At 45.0% G+C, this 22,005-nt stretch overlaps 1 protein-coding gene across 3 annotated transcripts in view; it reads right to left on the reverse strand.

Annotated features, from left to right (window-relative positions):
• Positions 1–22,005, reverse strand: part of lnx1 (ligand of numb-protein X 1) — a 77,457-nt gene that overhangs the window by 50,505 nt on the left and 4,947 nt on the right. The window contains exon 2 of one of the 3 annotated variants that reach the window (XM_071406359.1): positions 16,635–17,153. In XM_071406359.1, the coding sequence (XP_071262460.1) occupies positions 16,635–17,153 (519 nt within the window). Of the gene's footprint in view, positions 1–3,442; positions 4,120–16,634; positions 17,202–22,005 lie in introns of those variants that run through there. The other 2 variants (XM_071406362.1, XM_071406363.1) reach the window with 2 other exon arrangements.

Below are 22,005 nucleotides of genomic sequence, written 5' to 3' on the forward strand. Positions count from 1 at the left end.
GCTGACAATCTCACACAAACACACATACATACGCATACACACACACACACACATAACACACACATTTAAAAGTTTGTATTTTTTACTCTGCATCATTGGGAAAGAGCACCTGTGCTATACGGCGCATGAGACAAATACAATATAATTTGATTTTACAATATATTATGACATGATTTCTCTCATAGAATGAAATCCCTTTTGTGGGAAACAGGGAAATGCAGCAGGACAACTGAGACACAGAGAAAGGCGTAGTGAGAGGAGAAGAGAGTATAAGCAGGTGAGAGAGATGAGATGATGGTCAGACAGAGGGAGGAGTGCTGCAGGCTGCTCCTGGCTGTCAGGGCACTGGATAAAGATGAATGGTGTGCCACTGCTCTCCAGCCAGCCAGAAAAACACCATGTCCACTCCTGTTGTCCCGCTCTATCATGCCACAATCAGCAAAAGCCCCGTCACAGAGACAGCACTGCGCACAGACACACAGAAACACACACAGTAACACACTCACAGAAACACACACACAAGGAGAGGAGAGAAAGCACTCATGGTATTTACAAACAATCATTCATTGCAATGACCCACATACTGAGCGTTCTCCCAATGAGCCCCTTAGTCTCCCATTGCTAAGGCAGCCATACGCATGGATGGACAGATGGAAGTGACCTTATCCCCTCCTGTCTCCTCTTATTTCCCCTGCTCTCTCTCCTCTCCTCTGCCCTTCTTCTTCTATTCCCTGCTTTCTGTTTCCATACTCCTCTCCTGCTTTACTGTCCTCTCCTCTCCCTCACCTCTCTCGACTTTCCCTTCTCTCCTCCTCTCCTGTTTTTTATAGCTATCTTCCCCCCACCTGTTCTCTCTCCATCTCTCTCTAGCCATCTCTCTCTCTCTCTCTCTCTAGCCATCTCTCTCTCGCTCTCTCTCTAGCCATCTCTCTCTCTCTCTAGCCATTTCTCTCTCTCTCTAGCCATTTCTCTCTCTCTCTAGCCATCTCTCTCTCTCTCTAGCCATTTCTCTCTCTCTCTAGCCATTTCTCTCTCTCTCTAGCCATCTCTCTCTCTCTCTAGCCATTTCTCTCTCTCTCTAGCCATCTCTCTCTCTCTCTAGCCATCTCTCTCTCTCTCTAGCCATCTCTCTCTCTCTCTAGCCATTTCTCTCTCTCTCTAGCCATCTCTCTCTCTCTCTCTCTCTCTCTCTAGCTATCTCTCTCTCTCTCTCCATCTCTCTCTCTCTAGCCATTTCTCTCTCTCTCTCTAGCCATCTCTCTCTCTCTCTAGCCATTTCGCTCTCTCTCTCTCTCTAGCCATCTCTCTCTCTCTAGCCATCTCTCTCTCTCTCTCTCTTTCTCTCTCTCTCTCTCTAGCCATCTGTCTCTCTCTCTCTCGCCATCTCTCTCGCTTTCTCTCTCTCTCTCTCTCTCTCTTTCACTCTCTCTCTCTTTCTCTCTCGCTCTCTAGCCATTTCTTTCTCTCTCTCTTTCTCTCTCTCTCTCTCTCTCTCTCTCTCTCTCTCTCTCTCTTTCTCTCTCTCTCTCTCTCTCTCTCTCTCTCTCTCTCTCTCTCTCTTTCACTCTCTCTCTCTCTCTCTCTCTCTCTCTCTCTCTCTCTCTCTCTCTCTCTCTCTCTCTCTCTCTCTCTTTCACTCTCTCTCTCTCACTCTCTCTCTCTCTCTCTCTCTCTCTCTCTCTCTTTCACTCCCTTCCCTCTCCCCTCCCCCTATCTCTCTAGGTTTCATGGCTGTCCAATATGGGATATGAGTGTCTGCGGGAGCTAAAGCTCGACGCAATAAAGGATCCTCATAATGGAACGGGAGGATTTGTAAAGCTTTGCATTGTTCCCTGTATTCATACAGCATAATGGTACATTTCTGTCAGACTGGAGGGGACTGGAGAGGACAGCAGGATCCCAGCTTATAGAGCTGTGAGCCCCAGGCTTCAAATGAGTCTACTGAATATAGCCAATATCACTGACAGAGACACGCACAAAGGACCACTATTGACTATTCCCAGAAAGACTCAGACTAAAAATGACTACGTAGAGAACGAATGGCCACATAGGCAAACGGCACTCCCGCTCAGAAAGACTAAACCGATATAGACACACTTAGAAACACACAGACAGAAATTTGTTTCACCAATAAGATATCAATAAGATATTGCAGACACAATACGTGTTTAGGCTACTTCATGGAGGATGGTGTCTATTTTCAAAGATGAGAATCTGAGCCAAGGGAACGAAGGAGGTGAGATCGTCACCTGCTCCTCGGTATGAAGAGTACAGCTGGCTGGATGAGAAGGGTGTTGCCATGGTGTCAAAGTGTTTCATATTAACTATGACTGAATGAATGGTCTCTGGAAGTGTTTCATATTAACTATGACTGAATGAATGGTCTCTGGAAATGTTTCATATTAACTATGACTGAATGAATGGTCTCTGGAAGTGTTTTCATCCCCCTGAGGGTGTTGTTTGTTGTTATCCTCTTGATCTGTGTATCTATCTTTCTGAATCATTGTTGCGGCGGTGAATGTCTGTGTTGTTGTGTTGCTGGGATGTTTGTAGCGATGACTGCGTTTCTCTGTGTGGATATAGCGAGTGTTTGCTCTTTGTTTTGCCTGGAGTGCTCCTCATGAATATTCACACAGTGAACAGGTAGAATGAAGCAGGAATCAACCGGGCACACACAGGTATCGAAAGGTATGTACTCCACACGTAAAATCCTCACAAAGAACTCAATAACGCACACATACAGAGACAATCAAAGCATTTAGCAACAGGCATGCACAGGTTCACATTTCCTTACCGATCAATAGACAGCACGCACACACACACATACAGTAAACACACACACACACACACACACACACACACACACACACACACACACACACACACACACACACACACACACACACACACACACACACACACACACACACACACACACACACACACACACACACACACACACACACACACACACACACACACACACACACACACACACACACATCCTGCAGTCCTGATGAGAGTGTTGCCATGCTGCAGTGCTACTCTGGAACATCCAAACAGACCTTGTCTGCACAAACCTCTATATCTGTCATGTCAACCGCATCCCGCTGCCACGGCAACCAATGGCCACTGCTACAAAAGCCATTACCCAAGTCAATAACCCCACAATCGGCCATAGCGCCGTACACTCTCTTTGTAGTCAGATTAAAACACAAACACCCAGACACATGGGCGCAAACGCGCCCACACACAGGCATACACCAACGCATGTACGCTCACACACAGACACACAGACACACACACACACACACACACACACACACACACACACACTACAGGGCTGTATGGGCTGTTGGTGAAGGGGAGTGATGGGGTGATGTTATAGAAGTGAATGGATGCAGCAGGTCTATGCTGAGTGGTACAGTGGTACAGTACTCACAGCTCAGAGTAGAGGATGTGCAGGTTGCCCACATTGTCAGTGTAGTTGGCTGGGCTGAGCCAGGGTAGAACCAGCAGCAGCAGAGCCTTCATGGTCGATACACAGTCAGCTCTCTCTCTCTCTCTCTTTTCTCTTTCTCTTTCTGCACCGGAGCGCTCTTCTCTTCTCTCTCCCCCGACTTTCTCCTCCTCCACTTCCCCCTCCTCTTCTCCGAGCCTGGCCGTGCTGACCCTCTCCCTTTTCCCCTTCTGTCTTCAGAGTAGCTCTCAGGTCTAAATGACTCCCTCTCTTCTTTCTTTCCCCCTTCCCTCGTTCTCTCCTTTCTGTCTCCTCCTGTCTCTCTCTCTCTCCCTCAGGCAGGCTGTGTGGTCATCTCAGCCGCAGAGGCGAGTGGGCCAGCTGCCAGAGGATGAGGAAGAAGAAGAAGAAGAAGCAACAGAAGTAGAGGAGAAGTCCTGCGGAGGTAGAGGATGAAGAGGCGGAGGAGGAGGAGGAAGAGGAGGGAGGATACCCAGGGGAAGGTGGCACATTTGGAATATGATTTGAGATGTGCAGGCTTTAATCTGCTAGCGACGTGTAAGAGGATTTGCGCTCGTACGTGTGTGTGTGTGTGTGTGTCTCCCTCCGTGTATGTGTCAGAGGGAACAGCGCAGCCTGTGACTTATACTGCAGCAGGAACCACTAAGAGGGAGAGATGGAGCAGACCAAACCAAGGGTGGAGGGGGGGGGGGCACCTGGGGCTTCTCTGATTGGTCACAATCCCTCTCCCTCCCACACTCACACACAGCTACTGCATTAACCTCCCCCTGCCTGCACATACGCTGGTCGGCTGACTATTAACCCCTCCCCCTTAAAGATGGGTGGCAGCAGATTGGTCTGATCGCTCCAAAGACCTTACCTACATGTGTAGAAAAAAACACAAAACGAGAAGGGGAGAGGAAAAACACACTGCCAAATCAATATCCATTACAGAGATACAGTAGAAGCCTGTTATTTCTGAATGGAGTGAAACAGACTGACAGAGTGGGAGAGAACAGGAAAAGGGAGTTTACTGTTATAATAATTCTTCATTGAACCAAACCAGTGGTCAGATGCCCATCGATTTATTCAGGGAAATTGTTGTTGGGGTGTGTGAGTTGGGACAGGGGGATGGGGGAGATGTGGGGATGAGAGAGGCTGAGCCATGTTTGATATCTTGAGATTGGGGCTGGGTATGGATAACGAGGACATGGTTAATAAAGGGGAGTGATGAGGGCACCGTAAGGTAGCAGAAGGGCAGGTCCTAGCAGACTGTTTTTGTTGGGAGTGTTTACCGGGCTAAATACACACAGTGAGTGTACAAAACATTAGGAACACCTTCCTAACATTGAGTTGCACCCCTTTTTGCCCTTAGAACAGCCTCAATTCGTCGGGGCATGGACTCTACAAGGTGTCACAAGCGTTCAACAGGGATGCTGGCCCATGTTGACTCCAATGCATATGGGAAACTGAAAAACCCAGCAGCATTGCAGTTCTTGACACAAACTGGTGCGCCTGGCATCTACTACCATACCCACTTCAAAGACACTTCAATCTTTTGTCTTGCCCATTCACCCTCTCTCTGAATGACACACATACACAATCCATTTCTCAATTGTCTCAATGCTTAAAAATCCTTCTTTAAGCTGTCTCCTCCCCTTCATCTACACTGATTGGAGTGGATTTAACAAGTGACATCATAAGGGATCATAGCTTTCACCTGGATTCACCTGGTCAGTCTATGTCATGGAAAGAGCAGGTGTTCTTAATGTTTTGTATACTCAGTGTAGATCTCTCTTTCTTTCTACATCTTGTTCTCTCTTTTCATTGCTCTCATCTCCCTCCTCTCTTTCATCCCTCTCTCCTTTAGCTGTAATTAGAGAGCCAGAGGGAGTGACTGACGGTGGTGAGAGAACTTTGATCTCCAGTCATGATATCATCTAACACTTCAAGCCTGCGGCGTCCCACATTTATCTGCTTTCCATCGCTCCATCTCTCTCTCCTCTCAATTCCTCTTCCAATGTATTTCATTGCCACTTTTTCCAACATTGATTCTCTCCTCTACAGCTATCCTCTCTCACTCTCCTCTTTTCATCTTTGTTTTTTCATCATCTCTCTAGAGTATCTAACATCTCCTTTACTTTCCATTCCATTAATCTCCTCTCCTCTCCTCTCCTCTCCTCTCCTCTCCTCTCCTCTCCTCTCCTCTCCTCTCCTCTCCTCTCCTCTCCTCTCCTCTCCTCTCCTCTCCTCTCCTCTCCTAGTGGTTAGTAGTGGTTTGGGAGTAGTCTCAGTGAAGTACTGTCTTAAGGTGCACCGGAGTAAGGCACTTAACTGGTGTAAATAGCCCATCCCAATGAATATTTCATGGGTAAATATGTGTGTGTGTGTTTAGTTGTGTGTTCTGGGCTGTGGTGTGAGCAGTGTGAACCACACAAGGCCACGGGCTGACAGGAAATGTAATGTAATTGGATTGTCACAGGATGCAGTTTGAAAGCAGAAACCAGTCTGGCCCAAAGAAGTCATCAAACACACTCAAAAACACGCGCTCGCACACACACACACACACACACACACACACACACACACACACACACACACACACACACACACACACACACACACACACACACACACACACACACACACACACACACACACACACACACACACACACACACACACACACACACACTTCCCACACACCCACACATTAAGAATATTTGCCTATTTCCATTCCTCTTCAGTTTTCGATCTCAAACCCAGTCTTACAGAGGGAAAGTAGTTGAGGCTAGACGAACCAATAGAGCAGAGGTTAGTGAAATGCAGGGGTTTTTCTGGATCAAAGTGGGGCTTAGGTGGTGGCCGTGACAGTGGGCCTGGCCAATGGCGGTCGGTGATCAACATTTTTAGAGGCACTCATTTTGGCCGCATAGTTTTTTGTTTGTTGCTGTTTTAAAGCTAATTTCCTGCAATTCTACACATTTTGCTATGGGGCTGAGAAAGACATTCTGTCACTCAAATGGCGAGGGGCTGAAACTAATTGGCTAGAACTTGAATTGGGTGAATTTGGGAAAATGCCGCAGCACAGCTTCAAGGAAAATAGTTGCTTTAAAACTAGTGATTTTTTTTGCTAATTGAAGTAAAACAGTAATTCTGCTCATAGATTATACTCCTGAATGCATAATTTTTTTGACATTTTAGCATTTAGCATTTAGTCACTCTAGCATGGTGGTGGAAAATGGTGTTTCATAAAGAAAGTACGCATATCGCCATTAAATAAAGTTAAAGTTAAGGAGGAAATCGAAGCCTACGCAGCCTGAATGCAAAATGTTTTAGGTACGAACCGGTCCATGAGGGATAAGAATGTATTACCGGCTGCATACAATGTATTTGGACGGTAAAATGACACGACTCAATATCGCCATCTGCCCCCCCCCCCCCCCCCCCCACACACACACACATCAGGAAGTGACAGGGTCAGAAAGGTCAGGGACAGAACGGCCACCTGTCACTGCAGAGATCAGAGATCAGCCCTCTGGCACATAGCCAGGTGGACTTACATCACACTAACACATACACAACACCAGCATATACACAACACCAGCATATACACAACACCAGCATATACACAACACCAGCATATACACAACACCAGCATATACACAACACCAGCATATACACAACACCAGCATATACACAACACCAGCATATACAACACCAGCATATACAACACCAGCAGATACACAACACCAGCATATACACACCACCAGCACATACACAACACCAGCATATACACAACACCAGCACATACACAACACCAGCATATACAACACCAGCAGATACACAACACCAGCATATACACAACACCAGCACATACACAACACCAGCATATACACAACACCAGCACATACAAAACACCAGCATATACAACACCAGCACATACACAACACCAGCATATACACAACACCAGCATATACACAACACCAGCATATGCACAACACCAGCACATACACAACACCAGCATATACACAACACCAGCATATACACAACACCAGCACATACACAACACCAGCATATACACAACACCAGCACATACACAACACCAGCATATACAACACCAGCAGATACACAACACCAGCATATACACAACACCAGCACATACACAACACCAGCATATACACAACACCAGCACATACAAAACACCAGCATATGCAACACCAGCACATACACAACACCAGCATATACACAACACCAGCATATACACAACACCAGCATATACACAACACCAGCACATACACAACACCAGCATATACAACACCAGCATATACAACACCAGCATATACAACACCAGCAGATACACAACACCAGCATATACACAACACCAGCACATACACAACACCAGCATATACACAACACCAGCACATACACAACACCAGCATATACAACACCAGCAGATACACAACACCAGCATATACACAACACCAGCACATACACAACACCAGCATATACACAACACCAGCACATACAAAACACCAGCATATACAACACCAGCACATACACAACACCAGCATATACACAACACCAGCACATACACAACACCAGCACATACACAACACCAGCATATACACAACACCAGCAGATACACAACACCAGCATATACACAACACCAGCACATACACAACACCAGCATATACACAACACCAGCACATACACAACACCAGCATATACAACACCAGCAGATACACAACACCAGCATATACACAACACCAGCATATACACAACACCAGCAGATACACAACACCAGCATATACACAACACCAGCATATACACAACACCAGCATATACACAACACCAGCACATACACAACACCAGCATATACAACACCAGCAGATACACAACACCAGCAGATACACAACACCAGCATATACACAACACCAGCACATACACAACACCAGCATATACAACACCAGCAGATACACAACACCAGCAGATACACAACACCAGCATATACACAACACCAGCACATACACAACACCAGCATATACACAACACCAGCACATACACAACACCAGCATATACACAACACCAGCACATACACAACACCAGCATATACAACACCAGCAGATACACAACACCAGCACATACACAACACCAGCAGATACACAACACCAGCAGATACACAACACCAGCATATACACAACACCAGCACATACACAACACCAGCATATACACAACACCAGCACATACACAACACCAGCATATACAACACCAGCATATACACAACACCAGCACATACACAACACCAGCATACACAACACCAGCACATACACAACACCAGCATATACAACACCAGCAGATACACAACACCAGCATATACACAACACCAGCATATACACAACACCAGCATATACACAACACCAGCACATACACAACACCAGCATATACACAACACCAGCATATACACAACACCAGCATATACACAACACCAGCATATACACAACACCAGCACATACACAACACCAGCATATACACAACACCAGCATATACACAACACCAGCATATACACAACACCAGCACATACACAACACCAGCATATACACAACACCAGCACATACACAACACCAGCATATACAACACCAGCATATACACAACACCAGCACATACACAACACCAGCATATACACAACACCAGCACATACACAACACCAGCATATACACAACACCAGCACATACACAACACCAGCATATACACAACACCAGCAGATACACAACACCAGCATATACACAACACCAGCATATACGCAACACCAGCATATACACAACACCAGCATATACACAACACCAGCATATACACAACACCAGCATATACACAACACCAGCAGATACACAACACCAGCATATACACAACACCAGCATATACACAACACCAGCATATACAACACCAGCATATACAACACCAGCATATACACAACACCAGCATATACACAACACCAGCAGATACACAACACCAGCATATACGCAACACCAGCATATACACAACACCAGCATATACAACACCAGCATATACACAACACCAGCATATACAACACCAGCAGATACACAACACCAGCATATACACAACACCAGCACATACACAACACCAGCATATACACAACACCAGCATATACAACACCAGCAGATACACAACACCAGCATATACACAACACCAGCATATACAACACCAGCAGATACACAACACCAGCATATACACAACACCAGCATATACACAACACCAGCAAATACACAACACCAGCATATACAACACCAGCATATACGCAACACCAGCATATACACAACACCAGCATATACACAACACCAGCATATACAACACCAGCAGATACACAACACCAGCATATACACAACACCAGCATATACACAACACCAGCAAATACACAACACCAGCAGATACACAACACCAGCATATACACAACACTAACACATACACAACACCAGCATATACACAACACCAACATATACACAACACCAGCAGATACACAACACCAGCAGATACACAACACCAGCAGATACACAACACCAGCAGATACACAACACCAGCATATACACAACACCAGCAGATACACAACACCAGCAGATACACAACACCAGCAGATACACAACACCAGCATATACACAACACCAGCATATACACAACACCAGCAGATACACAACACCAGCATATACACAACACCAGCATATACAACACCAGCATATACACAACACCAGCATATACGCAACACCAGCATATACACAACACCAGCATATACACAACACCAGCATATACACAACACCAGCATATACACAACACCAGCATATACAACACCAGCAGATACACAACACCAGCATATACGCAACACCAGCATATACACAACACCAGCATATACACATCACCAGCATATACACAACACCAGCAGATACACAACACCAGCATATACACAACACCAGCATATACGCAACACCAGCATATACACAACACCAGCATATACACAACACCAGCATATACACAACACCAACATATACACAACACCAGCAAATACACAACACCAGCAGATACACAACACCAGCAGATACACAACACCAGCATATACACAACACCAGCACATACACAACACCAGCATATACACAACACCAGCATATACACAACACCAGCATATACACAACACCAGCACATACACAACACCAACATATACACAACACCAGCATATACACAACACCAGCACATACAAAACACCAGCAGATACACAACACCAGCATATACACAACACCAGCAGATACACAACACCAACATATACACAACACCAGCATATACACAACACCAGCACATACACAACACCAGCATATACACAACACCAGCATATACACAACACCAGCAGATACACAACACCAACATAAACACAACACCAGCACATACACAACACCAGCAGATACACAACACCAGCATATACACAACACCAGCACATACACAACACCAGCAGATACACAACACCAGCATATACACAACACCAGCACATACACAACACCAGCAGATACACAACACCAGCAGATACACAACACCAGCATATACACAACACCAGCACATACACAACACCAGCAGATACACAACACCAGCAGATACACAACACCAGCATATACACAACACCAGCATATACACAACACCAGCACATACACAACACCAGCAGATACACAACACCAGCAGATACACAACACCAGCATATACACAACACCAGCACATACACAACACCAGCAGATACACAACACCAGCAGATACACAACACCAGCATATACACAACACCAGCATATACACAACACCAGCATATACACAACACCAGCAGATACACAACACCAGCATATACACAACACCAGCAGATACACAACACCAGCATATACACAACACCAGCATATACACAACACCAGCAGATACGCAACACCAGCATATACAACACCAGCACATACACAACACCAGCAGATACACAACACCAGCATATACACAACACCAGCAAATACACAACACCAGCATATACACAACACCAGCAGATACACAACACCAGCACATACACAACACCAGCATATACACAACACCAGCAGATACACAACACCAGCAGATACACAACACCAGCACATACACAACACCAGCAGATACACAACACCAGCAGATACACAACACCAGCAGATACACAACACCAGCAGATACACAACACCAGCAGATACACAACACCAGCACATACACAACACCAGCACATACACAACACCAGCAGATACACAACACCAGCATATACAACACCAGCATATACACAACACCAGCAGATACACAACACCAGCATATACGCAACACCAGCAGATACACAACACCAGCAGATACACAACACCAGCATATACACAACACCAGCAGATACACAACACCAGCATATACACAACACCAGCAGATACACAACACCAGCACATACACAACACCAGCACATACACAACACCAGCATATACAACACCAGCAGATACACAACACCAGCAGATACACAACACCAGCATATACAACACCAGCATATACACAACACCAGCATATACACAACACCAGCATATACACAACACCAGCATATACACAACACCAGCAGATACACAACACCAGCATATACACAACACCAGCATATACAACACCAGCATATACACAACACCAGCATATACACAACACCAGCATATACACAACACCAGCATATACACAACACCAGCATATACAACACCAGCATATACACAACACCAGCATATACACAACACCAGCAGATACACAACACCAGCATATACACAACACCAGCAGATACACAACACCAGCATATACAACACCAGCATATACACAACACCAGCATATACATGACTGTGTCCCAAATGGCACCATGTTCCCTTTATAGTGCGCTACTTTTGACCAGGGCTCTGGTCAAGCACACTATATAGGGAACAGTGAGCCATTTGGGATGCTCACCACGTAAGAACACAAAACAAGGACCTAAATCTCTTCAATACTCACAAACTCACTAGCATGCAAAGGGATTTGTTAATTTCCCGTTCATCTCATGCTTTGAGTTCTTTACTTGACTTTTGCACGGTAATCTGAATTTAGACAAATCCCCCTCCAATCCCACATTACATAGACAGCACTCCCCAAAGGAACAGCATGTACGTATACTGAAAGACATGGAACACCATGCTACAGGCACGGGAACACCAAGCATGGAAGAAATCAATGCACAAATGCCTGAACACGCAGGCAACCCAATGACCTGACCAAAACAAGAACAGACAAGTACAAGAACGTAAACACAAGCACTGCAACTACACACACATTAAAAAGCCAAGTACAAATAGTTAGCATATTTTCACTGGGAAAGGCACTTCATAAATGCATATGGAAAATCACTGTAAAAGGTTTTGCAAGATAAACAGGCTATAAACACCTGACCATAAACACACCTAATGAAATAAGACCATAAGCCCTACATCATAAACACACCTAATGAAATAAGACCATACGCCCTACATCATAAACACACCTAATGAAATAAGACCATAAGCCCTACATCATAAACACACCTAATGAAATAAGACCATAAGCCCTACATCATAAACACACCTAATGAAATAAGACCATAAGCCCTACACCATAAACACACCTAATGAAATAAGACCATAAGCCCTACATCATAAACACACCTAATGAAATAAGACCATAAGCCCTACATCATAAACACACCTAATGAAATAAGACCATACGCCCTACATCATAAACACACCTAATGAAATAAGACCATAAGCCCTACATCATAAACACACCTAATGAAATAAGACCATAAGCCCTACATCATAAACACACCTAATGAAATAAGACCATAAGCCCTACATCATAAACACACCTAATGAAATAAGACCATACGCCCTACATCATAAACACACCCAATGAAATAAGACCATAAGCCCTACATCATAAACACACCTAATGAAATAAGACCATAAGCCCTACATCATAAACACACCTAATGAAATAAGACCATAAGCACTACATTATAAACACACCTAATGAAATAAGACCATAAGCCCTACATTATAAACACACCTAATGAAATAAGACCATAAGCCCTACATTATAAACACACCTAATGAAATAAGACCATAAGCCCTACATCATAAACACACCTAATGAAATAAGACCATAAGCCCTACATCATAAACACACCTAATGAAATAAGACCATAAGCCCTACATCATAAACACACCTAATGAAATAAGACCATAAGCCCTACATTATAAACATAACACGCAACCCTGCATGACATCAAGCGCAGGACCGCAATTACTGGACCGCAAACACAACCAGAAACACAACCACAAACACAGGACCACAAACACTGAACCCAAAAAAGTGCTGAACCACGAGCACAAAACCAAAGACCTTATGAGGCAGGTGTATCAGGCTGGATGAGCATTCCCCATTCAGGCCAGAGCGTCTCTTCTCTTCCCCCAGGACGTAACCTCTTCCCTCTACAGTTAGATACTGTAACACCTCGTGACTCCTCCCAGAGAGGAGCTGGTCCCCAGAGACCCCTGGCCCACCCACATCACACTCACACATCATGAACGAGACAGAGAGGTAGACATGGAGGATGGAGGCGTGAGTGACAGGACACCAGAGGATGAAGATTGAAGAAGGAAGGAGGGGAGAATGGAAGAGAAAGGGGGTGAACTTCGAGGGGATTGCAGGCTCAGGAGATAGTTATCCAATCACTATCACTTTCTGGGAAACACATTGTTGCACAGTCCCAGTGTATAGTTGGGGAGTTATTTAGTAATTATCCTGTGGGCCTCTAGGCTAGCAGAGTGTTAACGAGCGCTAATGAAGAGAGGAGCCAAGACACTGAACAATGAGCAGCCAAACCTCTGACTCTATAATGATAAACAGAGGAGCTGGGCTGGTTCAGATGAAAGAACCAGGGTGAGGAAGTGCGCTCTCCCCCTCTGGGACTGGAGGGGGTGGGGACAGGGACAATAGGGACGTGGGGGTGGGGATGTTAAGTGTGTATGTTAAATGGAGGTCAACACAGATGTACCACAACAACGTTATGAGCCCTGAGAGAGAGAGAGGAGCAGATGGGGAGAACAGAACACAGATAATAAACATGCAGCAGTTATTATGGGTGCTGCAGGGAGCTTAGTGGTTAGAGCGTTGGGACAGAAACTGGAAGGTTGCTGGATTGAATCCCTGAGCTGACAAGGTAAAAATCGGTTGTTCTGCCCCTGAGCAAGGCAGTTAACCCACTGTTCCCCGGGTGCTGAAGATGTGGATGTTGATTAAAACCTGTTATGGCTGCAGGGGGCGTATTGGAAAAACTGGAAAATATGTGCCAATTTTCAAACGGCCTCTTAATCAATTTTTGCTCTTACAATATGCATATTAATATTAATATTGGATAGAAAACAATCTCTAGTTTCTAAAACCGTTCTAATTTTTTCTCTGAGTGGTACAGAAGTCATTTGGCAGCACTTTCCCTGACCAAGAAGTAGAATGTCAGAAATCTATGCTCGCTTCAACGTTATGCCTATACATGGTCATTATACGTAAGACCCTACGTACACTCCGTACGCCTTGCTCTGGGTGTCAAGAGGGTATGAGAGAAGAAATTTAGTGAATATCTTGTTCAGAGGTTGAATAAGAGCTATTTCTTTGACGTGACCGACCACTTCCGGAAGTCTGAAGCGCGCGTCTTGGGAGTGATATTGTGTTCTGTTTTGCTGCTGTTTTGGACGGGAACAATCTCCGGCTGGGTTTTTATTTGATAAATGAGACCATATCATCGTAATGTATGTTTTTTCAATATAGTTTAATCAGATTATTTGAATTTTTTTCGGGAGTTTTGCGTGTTCCGTTCTCTGACTTTTTTAACGTTGGACAAATCCGTGCCAGTCGACCAGTGCCAATGCTAAGTGAGAAGGGAAAGTTGCCATCCTGACTCAAAACAACGACTCATCTGGACTAAGGACACCCTGATCAACATTCTGATGAAAGATCAGCCAAAGTAAGACCCAATTTATAATGTTATTTCATATATCTGTCGTGCATGTCAACTGGTCGTGCGCGCCCAAGTGTGTCTGGCTATTGTGGCTATGCTAACATAGCGCTACATTTTGTTTTCGCTGTAAAACATTTAATAAATCGGAAATATTGTCTGGAATCACAAGAATCCTGTCTTTCAATTGCTGCACAGTATGTATTTCTCAGATATGTTTTATGATGAGTAATTAGTTATTTGACGTTGGTGTCTGTAAATGTTATGGCTGCTTTCGGTGCAATTTCTGATTGTAGCTGAAATGTAATTTATGATTTATACCATAAATATGCACATTTTTCAAAAAAAACATATGCTATACAATAAATATGTTATCAGACTGTCATCTTATGAAGTTGTTTCTTGGTTAGTGGCTATATATATCTTTATTTGGTCGAATTAGTGATAGCTAGTGACGGAGTAAAAAACTGATGGAGTTAGAAAAGTGCTCTCTTTTGCTGACGTGGTTAGCTAATAGATTTACATATTTTGTCTTCCCTGTAAAACATTTTAAAAATCGGACATGTTGGCTTGATTCACAAGATGTCTACCTTTCATATGCTGTATTGGACTTGTTAATGTGTGAAAGTTAAATATTTTAACAAACTAGATTTTGAATTTCGCGCCTTGCACTTGAGCTGGATGTTGTCATAAGTGTACCTTTGTCGGGATTGCAGCCCAAACAAGTTTTAAGGCAGCCCCCCACACCTCTCTGATTCAGAAGGGTTGGGTTAAATGTGGAAGACACGTTTCATTTGAATGCATTCAGTTGTCCCTACAATATCTAACTGTGTTTAGGAAGACTTATGTTACAGACGTCCTCTGGGTGTGGAACACTTTGCTCTTACAGTAGATTGTGGGTAAAAGTGTTTAGGGGTAGTCTACTCTTCCAGTGGTGACATGCATGTTGGGATTCTTAGTTTTTCTCCTAATTGTTCTTGATGTGTCTCTCCATCTCTCCCCGGGGTAGGGCATCAGTGCAGTGGGTTCAGGTGTGTTGAGGTAATGTGTTATTATAGTACATAGTGGGTATGATGGGGGTACGAGACCTACCTGTTCTTGATGTGTCCCTCCATCTCCCCCCGGGGCAGGGCATCAGTGCAGTGGTCAGTGAAGGGGCAGGCCACGGCCAGCTTGTCCAGTAGCTTGTGCACCAGCAGGCTGGACTTGCGGCAGTTCTGCAGCATGAGATGGGTGCGGTCCACGGGGCAGAAGTCACTCTCCAGCAGGAAGCTGGTCAGACACTCCTGGCAGTAGGTGTGTCCGCAGGGCGTGTCCAGCGGCCTGATGAACGGCTGCAAACAGATGTGGCAGATCAGGTCATCGTCCACCTCGTCTCGGTACAGGTACTCATGGTTCTCCTCTATCAGGTGTTTCTGGCCGCACGCCTGGCATAGCTCCGGGGGAGGGGACTCCAATCCGCCGTAGCCAATCATTGCAGGTGACGGGAGTCGTTGTGGGGGTGCTGATGCCATCTCCATCACCATGGCAACATCAGGCACCTCAGCCAATTCAAACTCCCCCTGGCTACTCATGAAGAGGGCTCTTGGACAAGGGGGGCTTGGTATGGTGCTGTGGGGGGAATCAGTTGAATTTCATTAAATGTAAAGGTCCATGGAGCTGTACAGAGAGACAGAGAGAGGCATGGATATTTGATCACGCTGGAAGGGTGTGACAGTGTTCATAATGTCAGCGTTCTCTGAGCTGAGTTACAGAACTTGGTGTTGCATAGACACACAAGCAGGCAGACAGACAGGCACACACACATAGACATACCCTCAGCAGTGAAACATAGAGCAGGAATCACAGCCACTGTGAGAGCGGGAGACAGGTAGTGGTTAAAGCGTTGGACTAGTAACCGAAAGGTTGCTAGATCAAATCCCTGACCTGACAAATGTAAAAATCTGTCGTTCTGCCCCTGAACAAGCCAGTTAACCCACGGTTCCTAGGCCGACATTGAAAATATGAATTTCTTCTTAACGAACAGTTAAATAGTTAAATAAAAAACACCAGCAGCCCTTTCTTCTAATTTCACTCCTTTTCATTTGTGTGTTCCCCTCTGGCAGAGAAGACTGATATCGAACCACTGAGGAACTCCTTTGTTTCTCTGGCTACACACTGCATTCACATTCAGTACGTGTGTACCGTGTGGGACATAATATGTACGGTATTAGACAGCGCTCAGAACCACGACGTCATCTCAGAGTCAGGCGGTCTCGCCTGGCACACCGCCCTGAACAGATGGGGAGAGACGACTGGCATCCAAGAACCACGTCACCCTGGCAACGGCCATCTTGTTGGCAACCCTATGGCCCCTATTTCTGGAGCAACTCTTGGGTCGTCCCGCCTGATTGGCTATCACTTTGGCTGACTATGTTATACATAGTCTGACATTGACTGAAATCCACCAACCTTATTGGGTTTCAACCTTAGAATTAGAACACACATTTCAACACACTGAGCATGCTCATGTACTGCAATGTACAGTGACTAATCGAGCATAAAGTACACTATACGGTGTAAGAGATAACCTTGGCTATAGTGTGTGAGAACTTGGCGTGAGGGTCCTCTTTCACCTATAGCACACCTCTCCATCTTTGCGTGTGGTTGGGGGTCAGGTGAGAACCCAGAAGGTACTAAGCCATTTTCCATGACACGTTCAATAGCCTTCCAAAGGTGATACACCTGACTGTATTCAGTAACTGCGCACACACATATACACGTGCACACCAATGACTGTATGGTGCACAATATGCACTGTACACTAACAAACATGCCCACTAACACCCAGAAACACTCATACATAAACACGGATGCAATACACATCACCTAGTTGTGAAAACACACACAGACCTTAGCTTACATAAGTGGCCTAAGAGGAAAGCTGTGAGTTATGGCAGTCATCAAATCTCTGTTTGTTTGCTTTGTGTGTCTGGGAGGAGGACCGTAGTAATAACAGCAGTCTGAACAGTACTATAATTAAGTTAAAGCTCCCTGCTGTGATGAAGTGATTGTATTATCCTGCTACACTCTCTCTCTCTCTCTCTCTCTCTCTCTTACTCTCTCTCTCTCTCTCTCTCTCTCTCTCTCTCTCTCTCTCTCTCTCTCTCTCTCTCTCTCTCTCTCTCTCTCTCTCTCTCTCTCTGTCTCTCACTCCCTCTCTCTCTGTCTCTCACTCCCTCTCTCTCTCTCTCTCTCTCTCTCTCTCTCTCTCTCTCTCTCTCTCTCTCTCTCTCTCTCTCTCTCTCTCTCTCTCTCTCTCTCTCTCTCTCTCTCTCTCTCTCTCACTCCCTCTCTCTCTGTCTCTCACTCCCTCTCTCTCTCTGTCTCTCTCTCTCAGGAGGGGAAGCTTTCATCTCAATACAGACGGACAGAGGGAGAGAAAGGAGGGAAGGAGGTTCACTGGAGCAGTGTACACTAAATCTGAACATCTCTCTCTCTGTCTCTCTCTCTCTCTGTCTCTCTCTCTCTCTGTCTCTCTCTCTCTCTCTCTCTCTGTCTCTCTCTCTCTGTCTCTCTCTCTCTCTCTCTCTCTCTCTCTCTCTCTCTCTCTCTCTCTCTCTCTCTCTCTCTCTCTCTCTCTCTCTCTCTCTCTCTCTCTCTGTCTCTCTTTCGTGGGAGGAAGAGGTTATTAAGAAGAAGTGAGATGATTACCAGTAAGGATAGAGAGAACAGAATGTGCACGTGTAATACATGTGTAGTCTGGACAGACAACAGCAGAAGAACAATCAGCCCCCTCTAAATGAAGCCACAGAAGTTCAAGGCTACTGAAGGCATTGTTAGCAGAAAACAGGATCCCCCGTTATAGTGAATGGAAAAATTGTGATCTTCGTGGTCAATCTTCGGGTAAATAAATAAATCTTGAGAAGACAGTCTTCTTGAGAAGACACACCAGATGTATGTCCTTGAACCTTTAATTTTAAAATCGTACACAGAAGAAGTTATAAGGATAATTGAGTTGCTAATGGCAGCCTGCAGTACCCCGGTCGGCCTTCAATTTGACTTACACAATGAGAGGGGACACACTGAGCTAGCCTGCAACGTCACTTCCCGGAGTTGCTCAAACTGCATCTTAACCGACTTAATTTGGCTTCAGTGCGCTATTAAGTCTCACAAAGGAATTAAGTGTCACGTGATCAATGGTTTTGTCCATTCATATATACAGTCATTGAGTGGCACACAGCTGACAGCCATGACAGGCTGAAACATGACCAGGCTAAAGCCCTATTTATAACCTCACCTTCCAATTACCAGACCTACAGGATTAATAAGAAAGATAAATTAACCAGAGCCCTTATAAAGTAATCAGTCTGTTTGGACTTTCTCCATTGGCTTTTGTTCACACCATGTTTAATGAAAGAGAAAGTGCTGTTTGTATTAAAAAACAGACAGTATCGTCATCCATTTTCAAGTGACAAGTTCTTTGTGTTGCCAAGGTAACCTTTTCCCAACATTCAGGGAGAAAATGCTATGAATGATGGCAAAAAAGGGTTCACATCTATGTCCATACACTATATACTGTACATAAAAGTATGTGGACACCTCTTCAAATTACTGGATTTGACTAATTCAGCCACACCCGTTGCTGACAGGTGTGTAAAATTGAGCACACAGGCATGCAATCTCCATAGACAAACAATGGCCTTACTGAAGAGCTCAGTGACTTTCAACATGGCACCGTCATAGGATGCCACCTTTCCAACAAGTCAGTTAGTCAAATTTCTTCCCTGCTAGAGCTGCCCTGGTCAACTGTAAAGGCTGTTATTGTGAAGCGGAAATGTCTAGGAGCAACAATGGCTCAGCCTCAAAGTGGTAGGCCACACAAGCTCACAGAACAGGACCACCGAGTGCTGAAGCGCGCAGCACGTACAAATCATCTGTCCTCTGTTGCAACACTCACTACTGAGTTCCAAACTGCCTCTGGAACCAACGTCAGCACAGGAACGGTTGGTCGGCAGCTTCATGAAATGGGTTGCCATGGCCGAGCAGCCGCACACAAGCCTAAGATCACCATGCAAAATGCCAAGCATCGGCTGGAGTGGTGTAAAGCTCGCCAACACTGGACTCTGGAGCAGTGGAAACGCATTCTCTGGAGTGATGAATCACGCTTCACCATCTGGCAGACAAATCTGGGTTTGGCGGATCCCAGGAAAATGCTACCTGCCCCAATGCATAGTGCCAACTGTAAAGTTTGGTGGAGGAGGAATAATGTTCTGGGCTGCTTTTTATGGTTCGGGCTAGGCCCCTTAGTTTCAGTGAAGGGAAATCTTAACGCTACAGCACAGTGACATTCTAGACGATTCTGTGCTTCCGTTTGGGGAAAGCCCTTTCCTGTTTCAGCATGACAGTGCCCCGTGCACAAAGCGATGTCCATACTGAAATAGTTTGTTCGAGATCGGTGTGGAAGGACTTGACTGATCTGCACAGATTCCTGACCTCAACCCCATTGAACACCTTTGGGATGAATTGGAATGCCGACTGTGATCCAGGCCTAATCGCCCAACATCAGTGCCGGACCTCACTAATGCTCTTGTGGCTGAATGGAAGCAAGTCAGCAATGTTCCAACATCTAGTGGAGAGGCTTCCCAGAAGAGTGGAGGCTGTTATAGCAGCAAAGGGTGGGACAGGCTCCACATTAATGCCCATGATTTTGGAAAGAGACGCTCGACAAGCAGGTAACCACATACTTTAGGTCACGCTGTGTGATATTTGACTATTTTTTGCAGTTGTAAGGAAAAACCAGTAAATGTAGACAGAGTCCAGAACTGCTCAAAGGAGACAAAATCCCCATTTAATGGCTCATGGATAAGAACGGCTTACACACAAAGCACATTACACAGACATTCATACAGTGCACAGATATTCTCTCATAGACATGTTGGTTACTGTGTTTGTCCAATGATCCTGTGACACACTGTGAGTTGATTAGCTAATAATCATCCAACCCAATGCTGACTCAGCTCATTCCCTTACGGCCCTGGTTGAAAAACAACTCTTTGAACAAGGTGAGTGTGTTTGTGTCAGCATTTTAATGTCTGCCGTATACTAGTGCGTAGCTCTGTAAATGTGTCCCATGCTCCTATAATAATGTAAACGAATGTAGCTTATGCACATCCTACTAGCTAGCCCAACAAAAGGCAGTACAGTAATCTGACGAAGACCCTAGATTGACCTGACAAATCCAAACCTTTCAAAAGCACACAAATTAAAGTTCCATCGCAAACACATCCTGTCCCACACCCACCCTGAAACAAACTGTAGGCACATAGAACACATGCGGGGGTCAGAGTATCATTTGACATTGTGTATGTCATGTGAAATAGCACCGCATTAACACGATATGGATGCTACAGTGATCATAATGAAGGTTCCATTTACAGTTTGCCTTTTCAACTAAAGTATGCCTGGTTCTCCAAGGAGTTAC

This window comes from Salvelinus alpinus, chromosome 6 (assembly GCF_045679555.1).
Source record: "Salvelinus alpinus chromosome 6, SLU_Salpinus.1, whole genome shotgun sequence".
Lineage (NCBI taxonomy): Eukaryota > Metazoa > Chordata > Actinopteri > Salmoniformes > Salmonidae > Salvelinus > Salvelinus alpinus.